This window comes from Buteo buteo, chromosome 10 (assembly GCF_964188355.1).
Source record: "Buteo buteo chromosome 10, bButBut1.hap1.1, whole genome shotgun sequence".
NCBI classification, from domain to species: domain Eukaryota; kingdom Metazoa; phylum Chordata; class Aves; order Accipitriformes; family Accipitridae; genus Buteo; species Buteo buteo.
In genome coordinates this window covers 10,412,888-10,437,020 of record NC_134180.1, presented here as the reverse complement: position 1 = coordinate 10,437,020, position 24,133 = coordinate 10,412,888, and the positions used below count along the sequence as shown (strand labels likewise).

General features: G+C 42.0%; 1 protein-coding gene across 11 annotated transcripts in view; it reads left to right on the top strand.

Annotated features, from left to right (window-relative positions):
* Positions 1-24,133, top strand: part of RASAL2 (RAS protein activator like 2) — a 203,521-nt gene that overhangs the window by 144,796 nt on the left and 34,592 nt on the right. For all 11 annotated transcript variants that reach the window (XM_075038584.1, XM_075038589.1, XM_075038588.1 and 8 more), the window contains 6 exons: positions 4,500-4,609; positions 14,934-15,087; positions 16,650-16,748; positions 17,577-18,131; positions 20,465-20,609; positions 23,834-23,978. In XM_075038584.1, the coding sequence (XP_074894685.1) occupies positions 4,500-4,609; positions 14,934-15,087; positions 16,650-16,748; positions 17,577-18,131; positions 20,465-20,609; positions 23,834-23,978 (1,208 nt within the window). The remainder of the gene's footprint in view (positions 1-4,499; positions 4,610-14,933; positions 15,088-16,649; positions 16,749-17,576; positions 18,132-20,464; positions 20,610-23,833; positions 23,979-24,133) is intronic.

Here is a 24,133-nt window from a genome sequence, read left to right as displayed (position 1 = left end):
CTATTGAGTATGTGCTTGTGCTCGCTTGCGCTTGCTCTCTTCCCCCAGCTTGCTCGCACTTCCCTGCCCCGTTCCCCTAAACATGTGGTTTTGAGGGGAATTTGTACTGAGCTTTGTCCCTTTAGGTGTGGACCATCAAATCTGTCTCGAGAGATTAAGGCGTAATTCTTATACAGTCATTCTCTCACTGGACTGACAGTACTGATCTTTTGGAATTGCATCCTAGCTAATTTATCCTACCAATGTTTTGCACTTTTTTAATTAAGAACATAGTCTTATAATTTCTGGCCGTTTGGGTAATAAGTTTGTATCTTTTTGTCTGAGGGTGTTTGTTTAAGCAGTAAAATTCCCACTATTTTTAAAAAAGTTCCATGATGATTCCTAAAGCTCAGACACTTCATCATAAGGTATAAGAACCAAACAGCAGTGTATTTTTGTGTTGAAGTAAGTATTTAAGAGAAATACCTAGACAATAAGAAAGGAAGTAAGGGTGGTTTTATCTTTTTAATGGTACAAGCTACAGTTATTAGCATTGGCAATGATTTCTTCTCTGTAGAAGGAAAAGGAAAAAGAACTTTCAGTTAGATGGTATTGTTGCAGATAGCAGTTTATTTTTCATCACTACATCTTTTTTATATCACATTCAGTATTTAAAAACATTTCCTTTGGCAAATGGAAGTTGCAAAGCTCTGCTCAGTTCTGGCACGTGTAAATTTTTCATGCTGCTCCCAGGTTGTCCATCTGTAAGCACCGGCCCTGCGTGAACTGCCAGCAAGGTACAGAGAGCAAATACTGCAAATGTTTTCAAGTCTTTTGAGGATGACCAATAAGTACACTCTTTGTTTGAATAATTTTTATCCTTAAGTATATTCTTCCCCAAATTATTTTTATTTTTTTTTTATAGTCAACTCTGGATAGGCTTATTCAACCCCAAATAGCATATTTATTTTGTTAGGGAATAGATTATGTTCAATTAAACCAAGAACATGTTTCACTAATGTTAAAGCAATGCCAATTTAAAATTGTGCATGCACACAAAAATGAATATTCATGGTCCTCCTCTGAGTGGGATTTGGAATGACTCAATAATAAATACTTTTGGACTCCTGCTGAATTGGGTCAGCTTTGTCTTATTTGCCCTTAAGGGGAGAAAAACATGTTATTTCGTGTTTGCAATTTGAGTAGCCTGAGAGGTACTGGAATGAAGCCAGGGTCCACCAGATCTGAATCCCTGTAGTTGGGTTTGTTACTTTTTATGCTGAGAGGTCAGAATATATGAAAGTGCCTTTGAAAGTGCTACACATCCTCTACTTGAATTCCAGCAATGGCCCCAAGAGAAGCCCAAGAGCATCTATTGATTACGGGTTTTTTTCGAAGGCACTTCTTTAATACCAGGACCAAGAAAAGTGCAGGAACATGGGTAGAGTTTGAGTGGCACACACAGCTAAAAACACTTCTTCCATTTTGACAGTACCTTTTTCCCCAGCATGCTATGTAGATGGGAGGGGTTGCAGTATCTAGATATCAGGCCCTTTCTTTTCCACTTTATTTCCTTTTTCAGGGGAATATAGCAGCTTTCAACCTTGAGGAGCCTGCTGGCTGGCAAGCCTCAGAAATTGAAGGGCAGTCTTAAATGTAGCACTACCTTCAGATGCAGAAAACAGATTCCCTCTTCCTTTGTCCCCTGCAGCACCATCCCACAGGGCATCCCAGTTTCTCTGTGCTGCCCATGGACAGGCGTGTGTCAGGCTCTGGTGTGTGTGAGCAGGTTGTTTCCTACACAAGTATTTGGGAGAGGATGATCTGCATGTGCTGGAAAGATCCTACAGCCTGCATCAGGTTTTCAGTAATACATCACCATCCAAATCTCAATGGAAGAGAAGAGACAGGCCATCTGGCTGTATTTGCTGAAGATGTCATGGGTGCGGACCTGAGGAACTGTGGATTTGGTGGGATTTTTTTTACACTTGACAACTGAGCAGGACTCACTTGGTTATTCATCGAAAGACGAAGAGTGAGAACAAGTGTGAGGAGAGAGACAACCCACCTACCAGTGTGTACAGAGAGGGGAATTGTGTGGTTTCAAGAAGGATTAGGATACAGGAGTGAATTGTGTGGAGGAAGAGGGACAAACTGAATGTAAAGGGACCAAGAATAACAGAATGAGGAAAGGTAGAGAGGGGGGTTGAAGGGCGTGCTTGTTTAAAGGGAAGAGGATACATTTTGTTTCAAAAGGAGCGCTGAAAGTATGGGAAGATAAAGGCAAATATGAGACGGGAAAATTGGTTTAGAGATGTTTGCAGTGTATGTCTTGAACCTGACCAAATGCGGGCTTTGCTGTTTGGAAGCCACTTCTTTTCCAACAGTTAACTTGGCATCCACTGATGAGAAGAGGGTGATAGCCCTTTCCTTTGAATACTGTAGAGCAGCCCAGGTTGGAAGGGACCTCAAAAGATCACCTGGTCCAACCTTTTGTGGGAAAGGGAGCCTAGATGAAATTATGTAGCACCCTGTCCAATCATAGATAAACCTCATTTTCTTCCTGAAGAGGTCAAAGAGATGTGAGATTTTTCAGACTAAAAGATTACAGATAAACTCATCTCTGGTTGTGATGGCCTAATTCTTATGAGTCTGAGAGATGAACGAGTCACATACTTCAGCCTGAGTCACCTGGAGCCAATAAAACACTCTTGCTTTGTAGGTGTTCTGCATAGGAAAGAACAGGAGACCTTGTTTGTCTCCAGTTTGCTGATTTCTGTCTTACAGGAGGCAGCTGTGGGCAACATCTGTCACCTGTCCCAAATGCAGCTTGTGGAGGCTTGCCTTGCAAATGTGTTCAAAATTAGCTGTACTCGACTTCTATCCAAGCAAAACATGGATGGTGGAAGACAGGGCTGGCCCCAGTTGACTATCACTGTCACTAGACCGTAACTAAAGTAAGGCTGTATACATGCTGGTTCAATCCACACCAAAAGAACATTCACTTTGAGCAAATTCTACCAACCTATAACCGGTCTATAATATTTTTAACAAACGTGGTTTCACTCACGTGTTTGGTAAATCTCCCAACAGCAGTGCACAGGGTACGGTGGCTCTGCGCAGCTGTTCTGTGAAGGACCAGAACAGATTCAGCCAGTGAAATGTTGTTTAATCCTACTGGATTAAGAACCTCTGTATTTGCTTTGATCATGCCAAAGAATGTATATGCATGTATGTCTGCAAGCCCTGGAAATATTTTGACACAATATGGTTATTTTAAATGCATATTATGCTCAAAGTAATTTAAAGGGCTATAGGAGAAAATCAAACTCGCAGGTGTTGAAATATTTCTGTGATTTCCCCACACATAGAGATGCACACGCCCCTTTGTGTATCAGTGGTCAGATGTACTCATGTTTCACTACTGATAACACAGCAGTAGCTCTTGATGGTATCAACAAGGAGAGAACTATGAGGAGAGGTTGAGGACTTGTTTACCTGGCAAAAAAAAGGCTAAGGGGTGATGTAAGGCAGCTTACTGCAATGGAGAGGGGAATTACAAAGATGATAGAGCCAAACTTTTCCCCATAGTGGCAGATGCTATAATGAGGCAGCAGCTGCGGATTGCTGCTTTGGAGGTTTGTTTTTTGAACACAAGGAAAATTTTTCTCACTGGAAGGGTAATGCAGCACTGGAGTGAGTTGCCCAGAGAGGCGGTAAAATCTCCATCACCAGAGGTTTTCAAGACTTAGCTAGACAAAGTCAGAGTTAGACCGACCTAGTGTTGGCAGTACACCCACATCAAGCAGGAGGCTGGCTAGATGATCCCCAGAGGCTCCCTCCAACTAATGTGTCTTTAGTCAGTGATTGTTTGGTGAACAATTGTAGTTCAGAAGACAGATTACTTGAAGATTTAGTATTTTTAGATCATAGGTAGATTTTGGGGTTGAGCTTTGCTTCAAAGCAATACCAGAACTGGTATCTGAAGTCACTAGTATGTGAAATCTCTTGAAATTTTCAATTCCGGCTAGTGAGACTATTGAAATTACAAATTATTGTAAGACTTAACATGCTATATCTAAATTAAAAAGGAAAACCCAGGTGCATCTGTGGGTGCAATAGAAGCTCATAATAAAAGACATCTTGTACTCTTAATCTGACCAAGAATTAAAAACATGGCATGTAAAGGGGAGGTAGGAACAAATACTGATATCTAAGACTACTCCTTATTAAATGGTAATTGAGGGATTTGGGATCTCTTGTATAATAGTTGGAATTCATTGAAGTGCACCTGTAATGTGAGTAGTGCTAATTATGGCAATTTGAAGCTATCACATACTGGAACTGTCATTGACAATCTAGCCCTGCCTTTCTTCCTGCTCAGAGGAATCCCAATAAAGCACGTTCTGTAATCGTTGTCAGTGGGAATCAGTGCTGAGTTTGGACTCGGTGACAGTGCATTGATTGATTTATTACTGGCATCAGTTTCCGTGTTTCACTTCTGCAACTTCTCATTTTAGGGCTTCTTCAGTAAACGTCTGAAAGGGTCTATCAAGAGGACAAAGAGTCAGTCAAAGTTGGATAGGAACACAAGTTTCCGTCTCCCATCTCTCCGCAATGCTGATGACAGGTAAGGTTCAATGCATCTCCCAAAACAATCTCTCCTCATCCAGAAGCATGTCGCAAAATCTACATGTAGCATGCACAGAATGAGAGCAAGGAAGGGGATTTATTGTTAAACCAGCAGATGGGTGTTTTTAGGGGCTGACTCTAGTATGTTAGAAGTTGTTTAGTATACAGTGTACTGCTGTCACAGGACTGAAAACTTTACTGCTCTTAACAGCTGACAAAAAGGTCAGGTTAAGCACATGGACTTAAATACCTTTTTCTGCATCAGTTTCAAATAAGCTGCAGACTTTAAATTTCATGATACAAAACCATTGGATTGATCAGCTTTAGAGAAACTTAGCTTGATGCATGCAATCCTTATCCACAGGTCAGTGCAGTGGCCAATATGAGGAATTGTGTTGGTGCGAGCAGATCAGCTCAGCTAGCACTTGCAAAGCCCAGAAATGTGCGGTGCAATTCAGGCACGTTAAGAATCATTGCTAATGTCAGTCAGTTGTATAGTTACTGCAGTGTTACTACAATGAACAGACGGTCTGTTTTTCAGAAAACTGGAAAACTCGGTGACTTCTGACCATCTTAGTGCTCCATTTGGTATATTCTTGCTTCTTTAGTTTTTGGCTGGTGATTCAGGCTGGGAATGGATTGTACATGAGGCAAGCAAAAGCTCTCACACATGGTTTTTCCTAACTATTTGTAAAGTCTCTTGATTGTTTTTATTAAACATTACTCTGTGTTACATGCCACAGTAGCCCAGCAGGAGAACTGGATTGAGTGAAAAATAGGTTGCCCTGTACTTAAGGCCACGGCAGGCTTCTGTGATTTTATATTGTTTAGTGCATTTTCCCTTCTCCTTTAGCTGAGTTGAATTCATTAGTTGTATCTGTCATGCTGTGCTGCTTCAATCAATGGTGCTATCTTCTCCATCTGAAAGGCAGCACCATAAAATCATGGAGATAGCAAGGCTTCGGATGTTAAAGGTCTTGTTAACTTCACGAGTTACAGAAAAGACTGGTGCTTACCGAATGTGACTAATGGTGTGGATGATGTTGCTCCTATAGTCATAGCAATGGCCACCCAGTCTGTTTTGAGTCAAGTTTTGTTATAAATCCCTGTTTTCAGGGAGTTGCAACGTGGCTATAAAAAGCAACTTAGTAAGCGTAAGCATGTTAAATAATGCCACCATGTGATAAAGCACCTGTTATTTTTACCATTGTTTGTAACCAGCTTTGCTTGAAGTTTTGTAATGCAAAAAGCTCTTTGCTGTAAATAATATATGTTTCTTTCCCTAACTTGGTACTCATGCTGAATGTGGACTGATGATACTTCCTTTTGCAGTGTAAGGGAAATGCTGTCGTTCTGGGAAAGCCAATAAATTTAGCTATAATTAATCCTACAACTTTGGTTTAAGACATGATATTATGCACAGCAAAGCTGCCTTTTCTTTAAAACCGGACCCCCCTCTACTCCCTGCCAGTATGGGCATAAATTGTCAACTAGACTTGAATGAAACGTGGATTTTCTCTGATGGCTTGCAAAGCATAAAATCCATTGCATGCAGTGATGGCGTTAGGCATAGCTGGTCTCTTCTGTCAGTCCTCTTAAGTCTCCTTGGCATGGATTTAAATAGGAGGATTCAGGAGCAAATTAACTGAGAAGTTCCAGTGGCAGAGTCCACGCAGAGGTTTGGGGGACAGAGCCCTAGAAAGCCAGTGATGTGCAGGATGTTAGACAGGGACAAGCCGGTGGTCGCTCCTTCCTTTCCATCCAGTCACCCTCCTACTTTGGCCTTCTACACTAGCCTTATAGCAATGCATCTTGAATCTGTAGGGCAGGAGATGGGACAGTGTTTGGGGGTTTTTGTGACTTGGTACGATCATTTGCTACTAATGGAACGAGGCATTTTTGATACCAGTCTGTGTGATCTTCCTCCTTTCCGAGGTACGTGTGCTGAAGTGGGCAGAGGGCAACAGTTTGGAGGCAAGGGCGATCATTTGAGAGCAGCCAAGCTATGTGGAAAGCAAGCTGAGATTAAGTTCTTTGGAGATAAATCTTTGCACAAATGGGTATTGCTGTTCAAAAGCATAAGCCTCACCTCAAGCTCTGTTTGAAGCTTCATGCTGCAGGTGAGGGTCACATATTGCTGACAAGTTCTTTTTGGAAGGAAAGCGTAACAGCACTGCTCAACCTTGTAGTTACCTTTTGTAGGAAAGATTGAAGGTTTAATGGAGTTCTCTTTGCATTTGTGGTCTAATCAGACAGTGCACCAATTGAATATACCAACTTTGAAAGTTTATGGTTAGAGCTATTACTTTTCTAATGGTATTTTATAAATAAAACCATAAAAGAAATTCAGTTCCACTGTGAAGTGAAACTTGCCAATAATTTCTCCCTTGCCTCCCATATGTTTCACTCTGTATCTAAGGGTGCCTGAAAAATGCAATTGGTGGGTAGAACAGCAGGAAAAACAACTCAGAAACTGTGTGGGAATGAAGCACTGAAGATGAGGAACAGATTAGTATACTGGGAGGAAAGAGGAGGCTAAGAAGATTGATTTGTATTTAGAATTATGCTGTTGTTTGGGATTTTTTCCAATGGGACAAATCAGCAACAACTGTTTCTGCCTGAAAGAAGATAACACATAGCAGCTGACTCTTAATTCATGAGAGGGAATTGCCATTCTCTCACCTTCTGCTCTCCTGCTTTCTGTATGAGTCTCGATCTGTTGCAGTAAAAACTTTCCTGTCCTACCCGGGTGAGTCAGCCCTTTCCCATTTTAAGCAGGTGATGCTAGGTGATGTCATGGTGTTATACAGGTTTTCAGGGCCAGGTTGACTGATTGCATCTACCTTTTCTTGCTCTGACAGATACAAGAGCCCTGCCTTCAAAGAAAGTATTATATAGCTTTATAAATTAAAACCCTGCAAGGATTAGAAGGAAATAGAGGCTGCTCTCATGTTGCTTTCTCGTGCTTTTGAGGTGTTTGGGTCCTGTTAAGAAACAGGAGATGTTTATAGATAAATACCTATAAAATTCCGGAGTAAGGAAGATTATTTATCCTGGTGCACATCAAGATTTGGGATACTGTAACACTGCATGCCATGCCAGATGGTGACAGAGGATGGATGCGGTTTGTTCAGAGTTGATTTAAAATAGAAAGGATTCAGGAATGCTGTAGGAAGGAGTGATGGAGATAAGTTGCAGATTTTTTCATAATCAGATTTTCTGTTTCAGCAGAAAGCAATTGGCCAACCTACTTTTTCTGGCTTTTAACTTTGTTTCAGTGTGACTGGGTTAGTGGATGGGGAGAGGAGAGAGCTGCAGTGGTCCTCCAGAAACGAGCCCACTGTGGGTCACCATCCAGATGTCTTGTAGAAATCCACAACGTCTCAATCCGTAATTCGCATCACTTCTATTACTCCAGGTTCAGGTCATTTGCTGGGTGGTCTGTTGTACTTGAAAACTTGTGTTTTGTCTTTACAAGGCATTAATGTGAGAACACTTAGACTCTGCTCGGTTGTGACCCGTGCCAGATGTGAATGAAGCTCTTCAGACATGTGGCCAGTATGGCATCTCACCAGGTTATCAACAGCTCTTGCCATAAGGCTATCTGGCACCGTATTACCATATCATCTTTCACAGCTTTTCTAGCCTGCTTCCCACTGCATTCTTTGAGCTCTTCAACCCACACATTTGTCTCTAACATTTTCTCAGTGTCAGTAATATATAAAACGTATTAAAAAAGCATGAGAAAAGACTTAAGGAAAATTACATTTGAAAGGAGAGACCAAATTAATATTTTCAGTTTGCGGCCAGGAATTTGAGAGTATTTCCAAGTGGACCGACAGTTCTCTCCTCAGTTTTGTTTGTGGTGAGGGAGTGAAGATGGTTGAGACTGGCTGCATATGGTCTCAGCGACTGCAATAAAGCTCTGCAGACAGCTGGGAGGGTTTTGCCCTGTTGGGATTTACTGCCACGTGGGAATCCTCCTGCTTTACTAAAAGTCATTTTATGGCATTATCAGATAGTCGTAGACGAGCGCAGGATCCGTTGTGTGCTTGCTCAGAATGGGCTCCAGCAGGTTGCAGGGAAGCGGGTAGCCATGGCTCTGGGGTTCATGGTGAAACGGTATCGCTGCTCAAATGACAGCTTTTTCTACTTTCGGTAAGTTCTCGCTCCTCCCTCCTGGTTTCTTTGCAGTATGAAAATAGCACAGATCATATCAATAATAGAAGCAAATCTTGTTGTGTTTTTCGTATTCGTTCATTCTAATTTAATGCTGTTTTTCAAAAAAAGGTGGGTGATTTTTATCCTGATTTAGATGTAAGGATAAAAATCTGTGTTACACAATGCGTTATTAAGGCTTGACTCACTCAGAGCTTGTATTCATTCAGAGTATCTGCTTCTATCTGTATATTGGAGTATGGGGAAAGGGGAGGAGTGGTTTGTTTCTGGAGAGACATCTCACTCCTGTTTTGGTGAACATATTTCTTTCAGCCAATTTTTTCAGTCCTCATGCAGTTGTTTGTTTTTCACTGAAAACTGAACAAGATCTCAGTGTTAAACCTATTGTCGCAAACCTTAACCTTGGTGCTAGGCTGCTCTGTCTCACCTGCAAGCTCACTTGACCCCTTTATAAAAACATACTTCTTAATGGCTGATGCTTTTTCTGTAAACCCTGGACTCCTCCACATAGCATTCACCTATAAATCACTTAGCAGTGAAGTGAAACTGAATCAGTTAAGCATCTCTGGTCCAGCAAAACAACAGAATTTGAAACGTTAATAGCAGAGACCACAGTTACAGTAGAGTGAGGAGAACGCTACTCCTGTGAAATTCAGCAGCCTCTTTGACTGCACCATATGAGGTGTCTGTTAGACAAGCTGTGATCTGTAGGGAGAGCAGGTAGGCAGGGAAGGGCTTTGCAAATCCAGGATTCAAACAATGAGGCTTTGGGTAGGGCCTCGTAAGAAAGACTAGAATCTCAATGGAAGGCTGAAGCAATATGCTCAGAAAAAGCCAACGTTTAATTGCAGCTGACTAGAACTTGCATCTAAGCAAGTTACCCTGAGTTTCTGTTTTAAAAAAAAATATTAATAATAAAACTGGTTAGACTTGCAGAATTGTTGACCAAGTAATAGGATGTTCTGCTAATTGGCAGTTGGAAAACGAAGCGGGGTGTGGTGCCTACAAAATGAACACTTGCACGGGGAAACCTGATGCTGCAGCGCGGGTAGAGTGCACCTGTGTTGCAGATGATGTTGCCGACATTAGGGTCCAGTACAGCAGGGCTGGGATTTCGAATAGCAGCGCTGAGCAGAAAGTTCACTGCATTACAGTCCAAGCTCTCTCCTGTGACTTTGCGAGTGGCTAAGTATTGAATTCAACTTTCTGATCTCGGGGACTGTCTCTAAACACACGGGTATTGTGCTGGAATTATTTGAAGCATGCAGACGTACAGTTTCGCGTAAGACCAGTGGAGACATGGCTTTAGACGGGTGCTTAGGCTGAACAAAAAATGCTTTTCAGAATTCTTTGCCTTCACACCAGTTTGGTAAAGGAAACAGATTATGGGATTCTGGTCCTCGGTAGCTCATTTCTATACGTTTATTTCTTATCTTTTGGATTATTGATGTCCACAGGCTTGTTTTCCAAGTGCTCTCTCTGGTAAACTCAGTAATTGAAAGTCTTTTGTGCTTTGTAGGTTGGCTTTTAAATAGGTCAAAATCAGCAGGAGAGCTTCATAACCAGAGCAATTAGGATTTTAACCCTTTATCCTACATGCCTTATAGACGGTAGAATATAATAGAAGTCAGTTAATAGGCTGGTGCGTGCCATGGGCGACCACTGAAAGCCAGAGCTTTCTAGTTCCTGGCTTACAACTGAGACCTTCCTGTAGTGGAAAATTACTGAATTATGGTCTGCAAGGACAGAGGGTCAGCTTGGGTTTGGGCCAGCAAGATGGTGTTGTTGAAGAGGTCTTTCTCAGCAGCAGTTGCACGCTGCTGCCAGGTCAGTGGTTTGGGGCATTGGCTGGGCTCTGATTTAGGAGGAAATTATGCAGCTCTGAAGACCAGTACTCCAAAACATGTGAAAAGTGGTGAGAAGTTTAAAATGTTCCCTGACATGCTCCTTCTCCACCTGCTTTTCCCATTGGAAAGAAATTACGGAGAATACCTATGTGAGAATTGTTTGATGCTGCTGGTAACTATTTGCTCTGAACTTGTATGTTGTCCTTTGCAATTTTTTTGTTGTATGCAGAAGCAGATAGAAAAAGCAGCACAGAAAAAAAAGCTGATCGTTGGAGTTTAATTGTAATTTAAAACAGGATTTGTGTTGTTAATGGAGCTGTTTAACAGAAACAGATTTGTACAAACAACCCTTCCCCCATCTTTTGCATGTGCGATCTTCCTGTTTACAGTAATCTGCTTCTCTGGGATTACCTCTCTTTTAACAGAGACTTTAAGCAACACTCGTTTTACCAGTAGCTTCCAACCTAATAGAGGAGAGACCCTGTTAATCCAGCCCCTTTGCTGGACATTGGGAAGTAAGTTAGTGGCCTTGGATAATTAACTATGCCTCTGTGCAAAAGGGAAGCCAGCAAGCTATTTTCCTTCATTGTTACTTAAAGCTTCACCATATCAGGTGAGGCTTTAAAGCAGCAGAGAAGTATTATTGCTATATAATTATTGCCTGTATTGATTGGGATGCTGCTTATTTAGGGACAAGTCAATGATTTGCTTTGCAGATCTATTATACCTATACCTGTTATATCTAATATATACCATAGTGTTTATAAATGCATGTGCTTGTGTTTGTAAATGTGTGTGGTTGCATCTAACCAGCAACTTTACAGCATTGCTGTGGTGTTTATGGAAGATAAAGTGCCAATTCTAAACCACTTAATCAGTTTTTTGAGCTGTTTTAAATATGGTAACTTCAAGGGATTGCTCGAACAGATAGATGTTCCTCTGCCCCAGGACCCTGAGTCAACAAAACTAACCCTGCTCCAGCTGATCTGCAACAAAACAAAATGTTCAAAGCTAACTAGTTAGAAGAGCAATGAAGCAGAACAGATGCTACTAAAAGATTTAACTTGCAAGGTGGGATGTGGAGGCATGGAGTACAATTGCTGTGTGTACCTGCCTTTCTTCCTGCCCTGTCCCCAGAGGCTGTTGGGAGGCATTCTTGGAAGATGCCTCACTCTCTCCCACTGTCTTTAACTGTCCAGGTCTCATTAAACTCGTTGTAGGAAAGGAAGAGGAAGCACTTCTTTCTTTCTGGAAAGGTCACCTCTCCTACCTCTGCAGAGCAGCCTCCTCGAGCTTGCTGCCTCTCCCGGCTGCCAGCCCCCCCTAATCTCCTTACAGGAGGCCGCACCATGGCAACACACACCCAGGAGCCTCTTCGTGTCACCCACGGGGCCGGGTGGGAGCACAGCCGACAAGAAGAGAGATTTCTTTACTGGTGCGGCTGTGACTTTTCTTCTTGCTTCAGCGTATCTGCCTGGCACGATGCTCGTCTGAAATTTGTAACCTAAGGCCTGAGGAAGAACTCCTCCTGGATTTTTGTGCCTTTCTTCCTCGCCCGGCAGGATTTATTGTCTGAGATGTAGCCCAGAGAACGAAGTTTGAAAGGAAGGGCTGTGACATGTGGCACCGCTATGATTTGGGGATGCACTGCTAAGTGGTTGTACAATTGTTTCATGTAGGTGTGCTTGATTTGTCTTAGTCCAAGTGCAGCCTCCACTTAACTGGGATTTGTAAAATCTGTTTTTCTTTCTCCTTTATTTGGTGATTATTTTTCTTTCCCTCTTCTTCTCCCTCTTTGTGACCACTCCATGCTTTCCTTCTCTGACAAGGAGCTAAGGCAGGACTTGGCTGCAGGCTCTCAGCCAGCTCCCCTGCATCATGCACCAAAGTATTTTGTTAGGACTGGAATTGCTGAGAGTTTGGGACAGGGATGGAAGCCAAGTGACCTCAGCAGTGCTTTCTTGGGAGGAGAAATTAGAGAGGATTTTGCAGAGATGATATTAAAGTGGTTTATTGTGGTGTGTTTATTTTAGACTTGCCCTACCTTAACTGCAGCAAGTGTTCAATTATACATGGCTGAGGTTTTAGGTTTGCGTTGGTTCAGCTGCTGCTGTAACCTGTTATAACAAAGCATGCACAGGGCAGCCAACGCATTTGTACCAGTGCTGCTGTTTTGCATTTGAAATCAGTGTCTTTGTAATATCCCTCTGATGAAAGGTTTTTGCTGCCTGCACTTAGGTCATTCAATATATTAAATGGGAACAAAGTTCTCCCTTACTGTTTAATAAATCTTATCGTACATGAATCTACTAGAATACCTTCAGCGTTTCATTTTGTACAAAAGAGCAGTCAGATGAACTCTGCTTGTTGCTTTACATGTATATTTCGTGATACCCAAGTTTTTGTTAAGCAGCCTTAGAAGTACTGAAGATACCTTTTCCAAGTGTTTTTGGGGTTGGGGGTTTTTTTTCCCCCCTTTCTGTTTCGCCATAGAATTGCTCAAGGGTAGGAGGAATTTGATTTTGCTAAGCTTACAAAATATGAGGATTTCTTTGTATAAGATAGGAGAGGGAAGTAAATAGAAACTATTTCGCAAAATTAAGGAAGCTGGTAGAGTTAGCTGTGCTTTTCACTCTTCCATAAATACATTTTTAAACATTTTCCATTTGATACTGTATTGGTTTTATGTGGCGAAAATGTTGGGGAGACAGCCTTGATGCTGTGCCAGCACTGCTCAGCAGTAGCCAAAACATTGGTGTGTTACCAACACCTTTCTAGCTACTGATGCAGGGCACAGCGCTATGAGGGCTGCTATGGGGAGTATTAACTCCATCTCAGCCAGACCCAATACAGATACTGAGCCGTGCTACTGGGAATTGAATAAAAGGAAATACTGTGAGGACAAACACAGGTGAGGAAGCATAGTTTCAGAGCATTGCTTTTGTCTGCATAATGTGTAGACAACTGATGCCTTTCTACTTTCACATCTGTTCTTTGTGCTCAGTCACACTTGCTGGATGTGCAGCCATATTTATGGACGTACTTTCATGGATCACTGAACAGACATAGGGACCAGCACAAGCTTCAGTATCTTAACAAAATCTAGACCTGCCAGGTAAACAACTCCTTTTCTGCTAAGCTGTGACTCTGTGCTCTTCCTCCTTGTTGGTCGTCTGTGAAGGCTTTGACTGAGTTCCAGCTAGGGGAAAAATAAGATGTGTGTGCGCATAGTGTTTACCTTTTGAAGCAGAAATGCTAGTTGTGCCTAAAGTATCATATGACTTCATTGCAGAAGCTTGTAGTCCAGGTGTCAGTTTAGAGTTGGAAGCACAGGTGAAACCACTGTCACCTATAAATTGAGCACGTTTTATAGTGCTGTTTGACAGCAGAGCTCCCTGCTATGCACATATGTTGCATTAAATCAAATTGGGAGAATTCAGAAAGTGTTGGAGCACATTTTATAATGTTGCTGTTGTTTGCAAAAAGCTACAGCATAGTGGAGGGAGAGATATGTCTTTGAGAAGTATTCAGGAACTGGTGGGGGCAAAGAGAAGACTGCCTTGATAAAAAGGTACTGAGAATTTGGGAGGTGCCAGCTCTGGTAGTGCTCAGGGATTTACAGGACAGTCAACTGAAAAGAGAAGCAGTACGTGTTAGTGAGGGGAAGTTAGAAGAGAATGGAGGTATCAAAAAAATTGGAAACTGTTAAAACTGGAAGAAGCAGCTGAAGAAGAAAATGCAAAATTTAAATGTAGGTAACTGATTTGAGCATTGTGAAGTGGGAAATAATTTGCATATTTGACTTTAGTGTAAAGGCCTTGTATATTAAGAAAAATCAAGTGTATTGGGGGGTTCATCTGCTCTAATGACAGTAGCTATCATTCTGCATTGATTTAGAGTTTGGTGTGCTTTTTGCTGTTAATACACAACATTTATCTAGCGATCCAGATAGTTGTAAATATTTTCAGTAATATATCCAAACCTATCTATTGGTTTTCTTTAAATTTCAGCAGTTAAGTTCTGAACTTTTTGTTTTGCTGTTGTTCTTTCACTGATGGTTTAGCAGCTACAATTTCTAGATCAGTGGGAATGGACTTCCTAGGCTTGTGTAGGTGGATATTTTCTTAGGAGTCTGGGATTACTGGGCTAATGTTATTTTCATAAGGTTTACAGACTAATTGTCGAAGTTTTCTGAATAAACACCAACAAGTTGCAGCTTTCTCTGGGATCTTGCCAACTCTCTTTTGGTAATTGTGAGAAAAAACAAAGTTTCCTTTCCCCCTTGTTCACCTACAGGTCTCGTGGATTGCCAAAGCTGAAAGAGTCCCGTTCCCATGAGTCTTTACTGAGCCCAGGCAGCGCCGTGGAGGCCCTGGATCTTGGGTCAGAAGAAAAAGTCTTTGTCAAACCACTTCACAGCAGCATCCTTGGACAAGACTTCTGCTTTGAGGTAAAGAACGCTCTCCAAGCATGCAGCCGATTATATGCTGTCAGTCGGTTTGAACCCTTGCAGTATGCTGTTCTGTGACTTTGTAATTTGAGATCAAATCAGCAGCTGCTGCTATCCTGAGGTTTGGGTGGGGGCCATCTAACCAGCATGTGATTTTAAAGTCCTTGAGGCTAATGGAATCACTCACTCAATGGGAGAAATCTTTTTCAATTACTGTGTCTTCTAATTGAAAAATCTCTTTAATTTGATAAATATCTAAGCATTTGTAGTTTGCATGCAAACGTATGGTTGAAACATACTATTGTTCATAAGCTGTGTATTCATCCTCTCCAAATTTACCTAAAATTAAATTTAGAAAATACACCGTAATTGAGAAATGTGATTTCCAGTCAGAGCCCACTTCCATTAGCTCAGCCCGTTTGCCAGTTGCTGAAGGAGAATCTTCAGTAACTGCGGATGTGTCTGTCGCACCATGGAGCAGGATGCAAAGATCCTCTTGCTTTTTCAGCACAGGCTGCAGCACAGCACTATGTGGCTCCTAGCTTTGCTTCAGGAACAGGCTGTTTGTGTGAGCACAGTCCTTACCTTGCAGGGCCAACAGCGTATTCACGTGTGCTATTTGCATGCATCTAGGGCCATCGTCATCTGTCGTGGCAGGGGCGGGTGACAGTCTGTCTTCAGCAGGATTAGTCAGATGTGTCTAAACTTCTGGAACAAAGATCTGTTTACAACCTGGAAAACTGCTCTGGCAGAAAACCAGCGTATGGGGCCCATCTCCCTCGGGATGTATCCAGGAACTGTTCCTGTTCGCTTCAGTCTCATTCTTCTGGTTGGAAGCACTTTTCAGCTTGCTTAGGTTTGGGGAGTTGAGTGAAAAAACTGGCAACAACTTAGCTCTGAGGCTGTTGCCTCAAACTGCTTTTTAATTGTATGCACAAATGAATGGAAAGAGTAAATGAAGCTTGTCAGGCCACGTAAAAGTGAAAGAAACCAAGGTGGTTCCCTCCTGTGTGAAGCAGAGTTGTGTATGGCATCGTGTCAGGGCCGGATCAGAGCACAACTCCTTTGGTTTGTTTTAGAGTGTTGCTGTATATATGGAGTCTTGGAAATATTTTACTGAAGACACCATTTCCAGTGTGTTTTGCCTTATTTTAATACATTGTTAGTTCTGTTTGTCTTTATGCTGTTAGTAACCAAATCATCTGCCTCTAGGACTTAACAGGGAAAACTGCAAGCACTTAATTGCTATGGATCAATTAAGTGTTTTAAAAAAAAAAATAACTGGTTGATTAAAGCTTTGTTTAAAAGTGTTTAAGAGGAGCCTCTGGTGCTCCTCATATGTTTCTTCAGTATTTTATTAATTTGAACTGTCTTTTTTTTTTTCCTCTCTACATTTTGTAGCCCTTTTAACCTGTCTGCCTTCTAGGGTCCCATATTGTTTTCCTGCCTTTTTCGTGTTTACTTTGTTGCTTAAGCATTGCTTATCTTCTTCCTTGCTTTTTGCAGCCTCTTACATGTCTCCTAGGCTTGCCTGGACTCAGCCTGTTGTTTTTATGTTTCAGGTGACCTACTCCAGTGGCAGTAAATGTTTCAGTTGTTCCTCTGCAGCAGAGAGGGACAAGTGGATGGAAAACCTACGCAGAACAGTACAGCCAAATAAGGTAATAGAAACCGTGGAAATAAGATTAGCAGGGGAATGGAGGTGGTATGATTGGATTTTAGTCCAGCGTACCAGGGCTTCCCACAGATGGATCCTCAATTAATTTAGTCTGGGGAGAAGTCTGCTCATCAGTGTTATCAAAAGCTGCTGTGTACTATTCTAGTGAGTGCAGTAGGTCAAACCTTTAACGAACAAATACATGTCGGCATGCTTCCTGATCCCTGCCCCAGTGCCTGCTTATCATGTTTCACACTGGATTTCTGATACCATGCACCTCAGAAGGATGGGACATGGCTTCATAGGTTTCACGTTTTCCTGTGGGGGCACAGTTTGGGGGACGGGGGGAACCAACAAAAAAAGCCCAGAATTTGAACCAGACTGAGAAGGGGAGTCAAGTTACTGATCAGCTGGAAATATCGCATGTCACCTCCATAGTTGGCATACCACCTTTGAGGGACATGCTAACAGTGCTTTTGGAGTTATTCACAAGAGTAAACAATGCAGCATGCCACACCAGTCTAGCAGCTTTTGAGGGGCTCCTGTGCAGAGTGTTTGTTTTCTAACCCATTTCAAGTACAGCTTTTTGAGAAGAAAAATGTTCTAGTCCCCACGTTTGACATACAAAAGACAGCCCTTTTCTTCTATTTTAGAAAATGTCTGATTTTCTAGAGATTCTGATTCTCTGAAGATCAGAGAATCTGATTCTGAATTCTGACTCTGTCCTTACCTTGGACGCAAAAGGCAGCCCTTCACTGCTGCTTTAGAAGACAGAATACTGAATTTTTAGGGATTTTGCATCAAAGCTGATTCAGAGATTTCTTCTGCACAGGACAACTGCCGTCGAGCTGAAAATGTACTCCGTCTCTGGATCATTGAGGCAAAGGACCTGGCCCCCAAGAAGAAATACTTCTGTGAGCTGTGCCTTGATGACACTCTTTTTGCCCGCACCACCAGCAAAACAAAAGCAGATAACATTTTCTGGGGAGAGCACTTCGAGTTCTACGGTCTCCCACCTCTTCACAGCATCACAGTTCACATCTACAAGGATGTGGAGAAGAAGAAGAAAAAGGACAAGAACAATTATGTAGGCCTGGTCAACATTCCCATGGCCACTGTAACCGGTCGCCAGTTTGTGGAAAAATGGTACCCAGTCAGCACGCCCACACCCAACAAAGGGAAATCGGGGGGACCTTCAATTCGGATAAAGTCCCGTTATCAGACCATCACCATCTTGCCCATGGAGCAATACAAAGAATTTGCAGAGTTTGTTACCAGCAACTACACTATGCTGTGCTCTGTGCTGGAACCTGTGATCAGCGTAAGGAATAAGGAAGAGATGGCCTGTGCTTTGGTGCACATTCTTCAGAGCACTGGGAGAGCTAAGGTAAGAACAGGCGGCTTCTGTCAAAAGGACTCCCTCTCGCTGCTGATACGTGGTATCTTTTCAGCTAGAAAGTAGGAAGCCCGGGCTGGCATGTCCGGAAGCAGCAGCAGAAGGTGCCTGATGGGGTAAGGCTGAGAAAAGGGCCTCAAAAATACTTGAAAAGATTTGGGCAATTGCATCTACCAGGAAGGCATGTAGATAGGCATGATACCAACAAGAGCTGATACAAGGATTAAAGACACTGGGTGCAAAGTATAAGCAGGAGGACTATGTAACTTCATGTTGTTCTGAAAAGTTAAGGCCTGCACTTGAGTGTTCAGGAACCTTTTCTGTATTTCTAAAATCACGATACAGGATAAAAAATAAGTAAGCAATAGAATAGTAAACTGGAGAATTACTTCTATAAATAAGTGTCTGATACAATGAGCGGCAGGGTGCCATTGATGATTCAGTGCTAAGTCAGCTAATCAATGATAACATTGACTTGGTCAGCATTTGAACAGCCATTTGGTGAATCTCTACAGGTGATCCTGCCTGCCCCAAGGATGTTATTAGGACTTCTGGGTGCACACTGATGGTTCTCTGTGAGGCAGAAATTGGAGTGAGCCTCAATTTCTTGGAATAGATTGTAGGAGAATATCCTGTAGGTCTTGGGAAATTCTGAGAGGCATTAACAAGCATTGATTTATCTGGATGCTGCCTGCCAAGTGGGTGTGTGAGTAGTGCCAGGCTGCAGCCAGCTTCTTCCAGTAATGCCAGCTTGAGCAAGTTAAGCACGACCAAACACAAGTTAGAGGGTTGGAGATGTGGAAGGATGGCCGTAAGTAACATCCAAGGGACACCTAATTTACCTGCTCCAAAAAGGTCCTTCTGTGTTTGCATAATCATACACCACTTTCTACTGTCCTCCCCTTGACATACATCTCTGAAAGGCTGGTGCTCTGTGACAGTGTGTGATAGGAACTCATTCCTTACCAAGCTGTTTGTCTGATCAAGAGAAGCTGGTAGCTGGGGTAGCTCCTGTAGGGTTGTGTTGAAATCCTGCTGGAAAGCAGGCTCTGGATTCCTGCAGTGCTAGCTGCAACAGGTAGATAAATTATTGTTATGAGTTTGCCTTCCTAGTGCCTGAACGTTTGAACCTCTGTTTACTGGAAGCATTGAGCAGCTTAGGCTGCCGTAACCTAAAGCTGCAAAGAGGGTACGTTTCCAGTTCACACTTTGTTGGTGGTGATGCAGCTGGATGTTCCCAGTTCGCACCAGGTGAAAATAATTCTCTCAGATTTTGCTGAAGAGAAACAGCAGTAGTGGATTGAAAACCAAGAGTACTAAATGTATTTTTGATCTATATTTATCATATATAATTTGTTCCTCATATTTTATATTCATATGCTAGTAGTGCGTTATGGCTTCTGTAGTTAATGGGGTTATAAAACCTTACTACAGCACTCTGTACTGTTTGGAGGAGGATGCTGTTTGCAGCAGAACCAGCAAGTCACAGTTATCACTCAGCCCTAATTCAGGGTGGTGTTTTGGTTTTTGGGCGTTCTTTTTTTTTGGAACAGTTTAAAAAAAAAAAAAAAAAAGAAATATGCTTCCTCTCCTGGAGAACTTTACAGTGGCTGAAATTGGATCTTGCAAAATACCAAGTGCTGAGTGTCCTTGACTCACATAAAGTTATCACTTCAGGAAATAAGTATTACTGTAGAATGAGACCCTATATCAAGTGGTTACTCACTGTATCAAGACTTGCTGATAGTTCCTACCTGGGCATTTGAATACAGTTCAAGTTAAGCCATATAGATCCACAGCAAGTATGTTAACTTTTTTCCCAAATCCTGAACCACTTTTGGTTTGTGAATTTAATTTATATAAGCCATTCTTTGTATTTAAATTTCACCAAGCTGTAAGTGCTTGTGCCTAACTTCCATTTTGGATTTTTAAATCCAAGTTTGTATGCAATATTCAGTATTAAAAGATAAATATAATATCACAGTTTCCTTCAGCAGACAAAGCCACTGATAAACTGGTGAGGGTTTCTGTTCAGGATCTGAAACACAAGCTTGGCTGTAAAGGTTTTCTTTGAGAGACTTTTGCTTCTCCCTTTATAATTTGTGATCTATATAATTTTATAAGTATAATAAACCCAAGAGGAGCCTTAGCTATTTCCTTTGCCAATACTACATGTAGCATCTGCACCCCTTGTCCCAAGCTGAGCAATTATTTCAATAATCCTCTGGATCCTCTGTTTATCCTTCCTTCTTGGCTTCTGCAGTTAGCCCGGCATGACTGAGTCTGGTTAAAATAACCTCTTGCCACTTGACCTTTTTCTTCAGGACTTCTTGACGGATTTGGTGATGTCTGAGGTAGATCGTTGTGGGGAGCATGATGTCTTGATCTTCAGGGAGAACACACTTGCTACCAAAGCTATTGAGGAATACCTGAAGTTGGTAGGGCAGAAGTATCTTCACGATGCACTAGGTAAGAAAGTGTCTGTCTGTCACCTGTTTGCATTGCAAGGGCTAACCCTGAACTGTCTGCAACATGACTGAAGCCTCGTGCACGAAGCAATGTGGGATGGGAAGGAACTTCCTCAGCACTCAGGCGGGGTGTTTAGTATTCAGATAGCAAAATACATGCTGTCTCACTCTTGATGCCCTTCCTCCACACAGAGGAAGATGCTCTTCAGTGCATGCAGAAGTAACACCCAAGGCAAGGCAAACTTGATTTGATATACCTGAGTCCCTCTTAAAGTTTGTATCACCGTGTTGTATTTCTGGCCAACAGTGATTGTTCCATCTGATATACAAACAGGCTTAAAAAAGGGATTCTGACACATAGTTTAACAGTGGAAAGCGAGACCAATACCTTGTGTTGTGGTGTCAGGAGTGAATCTGGTATCACATGCAATACAATTAGGTGGAGGTTTCAGAAAGGGTTATGAATGTGAAGCATATATTTCACTAACTTCCTTTTATGCTAAAGAAGCTCCTGCACTCACTTCAGGCTGAAGTGCCGCCACCTAGGGTGTTAGATGTCAACCAGATAACCCGGAGTATAACCAAAGTTCTCATCCACAAGTGTGTATTGCTGGGTCATCTCCAGCCAGTCTCTTTCACTTGCTGTTGTAGTTTACAGCAAATATTAGCTATGGTGTTAACAAGTGTTAAGTGTGAGATGCCCACCCTACAGTGGGTGCTTGGGTTGAACGCAGGTAGTACAACAAAATTCATTTACAGATGCTTCAGCTGCAACTATTGGTAATGCTGACATGTTCCACAGCGACCCTTGGACTTGCTCAGCCCTTACGTTTACCATGAGCAATTCATTCATAAACATTTGTGTTAACCTTTTAAATCGGTACCTTGCCCCAACAAAAATCCTTAGACAAATATGGCTGGAGGGGGTGAGGCTGCAAGGCTACTGAGCAGCACAGGGCAGGAGATCAAGATGCAGACTGTCCAGGGAGCCTCCTGCCTGTGTTTATCCAACATGCTCTTTATTCACCACCTCATTAAAACTGCCAGGCCGACCTGTGATATCGTACTCCATTCCCTCCGAGGGGTCTTAATGTCCACGATTACGTGCCAGGGTGGATTCTGATAATTGTATTATTGTCCCCTCTCCACCAAAAGGTTCTGCTGTAGTCATAAGCTACTGCCTTGGGAATTACTGTCCGCACAACTAAAATTGCAATCAAGAGGACCAAAAACATGCATGCTCTCTTCCAAGGAAACTCACAGCCTCGCTACAGTTAGCTTTTACCACTCCACACAGTCTTTATTATCCACGATTGCACAATGAGCCACCCATCCCCCTGATGTTTCTTAGATGAAGAAAGCTTTGGAAATTGATACAAGAGAAACAAGATCAGGCCAAGCCAAGTCCCACACCACATCCTTTCACAAAAAAAAAAAGAAAAGGCAGCTTGCTTTCCCAGCAATCTTGCTTGTCCTCAGCAATCCCAGACACTGGCAAGTCATCAAGGAGATAGTTGGCTAAATTAGTGCTCCAAGGGTCAGTATAGTCAGATCTGTGATTATATGCATTTTGTCTATTTCTTAAGTGTAACGGGCCTGTTCTGGTAGTTTTATTCTCATGGGTGGAACCACTCAGCAGAAGTCACAGTCCTAGGCTCTTGCCTAGTAGGGAGAAATGAGCAGCATATTACTTTGTGCTATGCTTTTCAGCAGACTGAACGATCAGCTGTGGGACCAGTATATTACATTTGACTGTGAGGCCCTTAATGTGCAGTAATTACATAAAAATATTCTAAAATTAATGACTTCTAATACATCATTTAGAGCTGAGCGATAAGATTGTAAATCATAGACGTAAGAGATGGAAAATCCCCTAAGGTCATCCAGCTTTTTTGTAGCTCAGGGCAAGGTTGCTGATGACAATATACCAATCTAATTCTTTGTCAAGTTTTAAATGTCATTTTGCTCAGATGCCATGTTCTTTGAAAGGATTAACAACGTTACACTTGGTGTTAGCTATTTAATACATCTGTAAGAGCATCTTAATATATAATTAAGGCAGGATCTTGTGGACCATAAGGAGTAAGTTTCAAATGTGTTTAAGGAAAAAAAATATTATCCAGTAAACAACACTTAAAACAGAATTGGCTCAACAGAAGCGATGCCGAGAGTTTTGCAAATAAGTGATCTAGATGCCTTCAGCAGAAATTTTTTGGACCCCAACAAAAAAAAAAGCTTAAGAAAATGTGCTGCCTGCTTTGCTTGCAAGAACACTGCTGACTTGAGATTTGGGGAGGGGGGGTTGGGAGGTGTTTAAGGGTTTTTATGAAAACAAAGACAAAAAACCAAAACCCTTTTGCACAAACAAGCCTTGTGGCATTAGGTCGAAGCCAGCAAGATCATCTGAGGAGATGAACTTAAAAGACATTGAATCATTAAATGAATTAATAAAAGAGTTTTTCCTAGTGAACAACAATTTAAAAATCACTTGGTGTGCCAGCATATATAGGAGGAAAACTAGTAAGTAGGTCATTCCAGTATGTCAAACAAAGGAAACTTCATGTGGTTTTGTAAGTGTCCAGCTTCTGTTGTGATGCCGTAAGAGGAGAATGACAGAAATGCAAAGGATTTTGAAAGATTCAGGCTATAAAAATGTTGTAAGATGTTGATGAAAGAGGTTGAGAAAATTAGCAGTATCTAGCTAGCACTCAGATGTTACTCTTATTCAAGAGCAAGGTGACACTTTTTAAAATTTAAAAAAAGGTAAATTTAGAAATAATAAAAATAAATAGCATTGTCAAGTGCATTTCCTTGGGAAATTATGAAGACAAATAGCACAGCTTCATTTCTAAGACTGTGGATAGTTTTATAGTTGATAATACAATTTGAATACAAAGTCAAATCCTATTCTTTAGGCTATAAGTGAAGTGTCTGCAGGGGTTTTAAGCAAAGCCATCCTGTTATTGCACCTATATTTGGGGGCAGCGAGGGCACAGGAGGCTGAAGCATCAGAGCACCAGCCGTCTGATCTGGTACGCCAAGTGCTCTGCTCCAAAAGAGCTGGGAGGAGTCATGTCCCCAACATCTGGTGTCTGGAGGCTGTATTGCAGACACGGGGAACAGAAGAGGCAGTTGCCAAGGAAAGACATAAGCAGGATTTAAAGGTGTGTCAAGGAGGCTTTTCATGTAACTACCCTGGTTTGTCATCCTCTTCCCTTTGTCCAGGGGAGTTTATCAAGGCTTTGTACGAGTCAGATGAAAACTGTGAAGTGGATCCCAGCAAATGTTCATCCAGTGAATTAACAGATCATCAGAGCAACCTGAAAATGTGTTGTGAGCTGGCCTTCTGCAAGATTATCAATTCTTACTGGTGAGGCATCTTCCCTCCCTTTCTCCCCCATTAGGTCATTTGCTTAGAAGGGTACCCATTCCTCCTCTGAAGATGAGAAAACAGCAGTTGTATGGGGAATAGCATAGACCCATCTGTCTTATGAGACTGCCTTCGCTTCCTTTCCTCACTGCCTT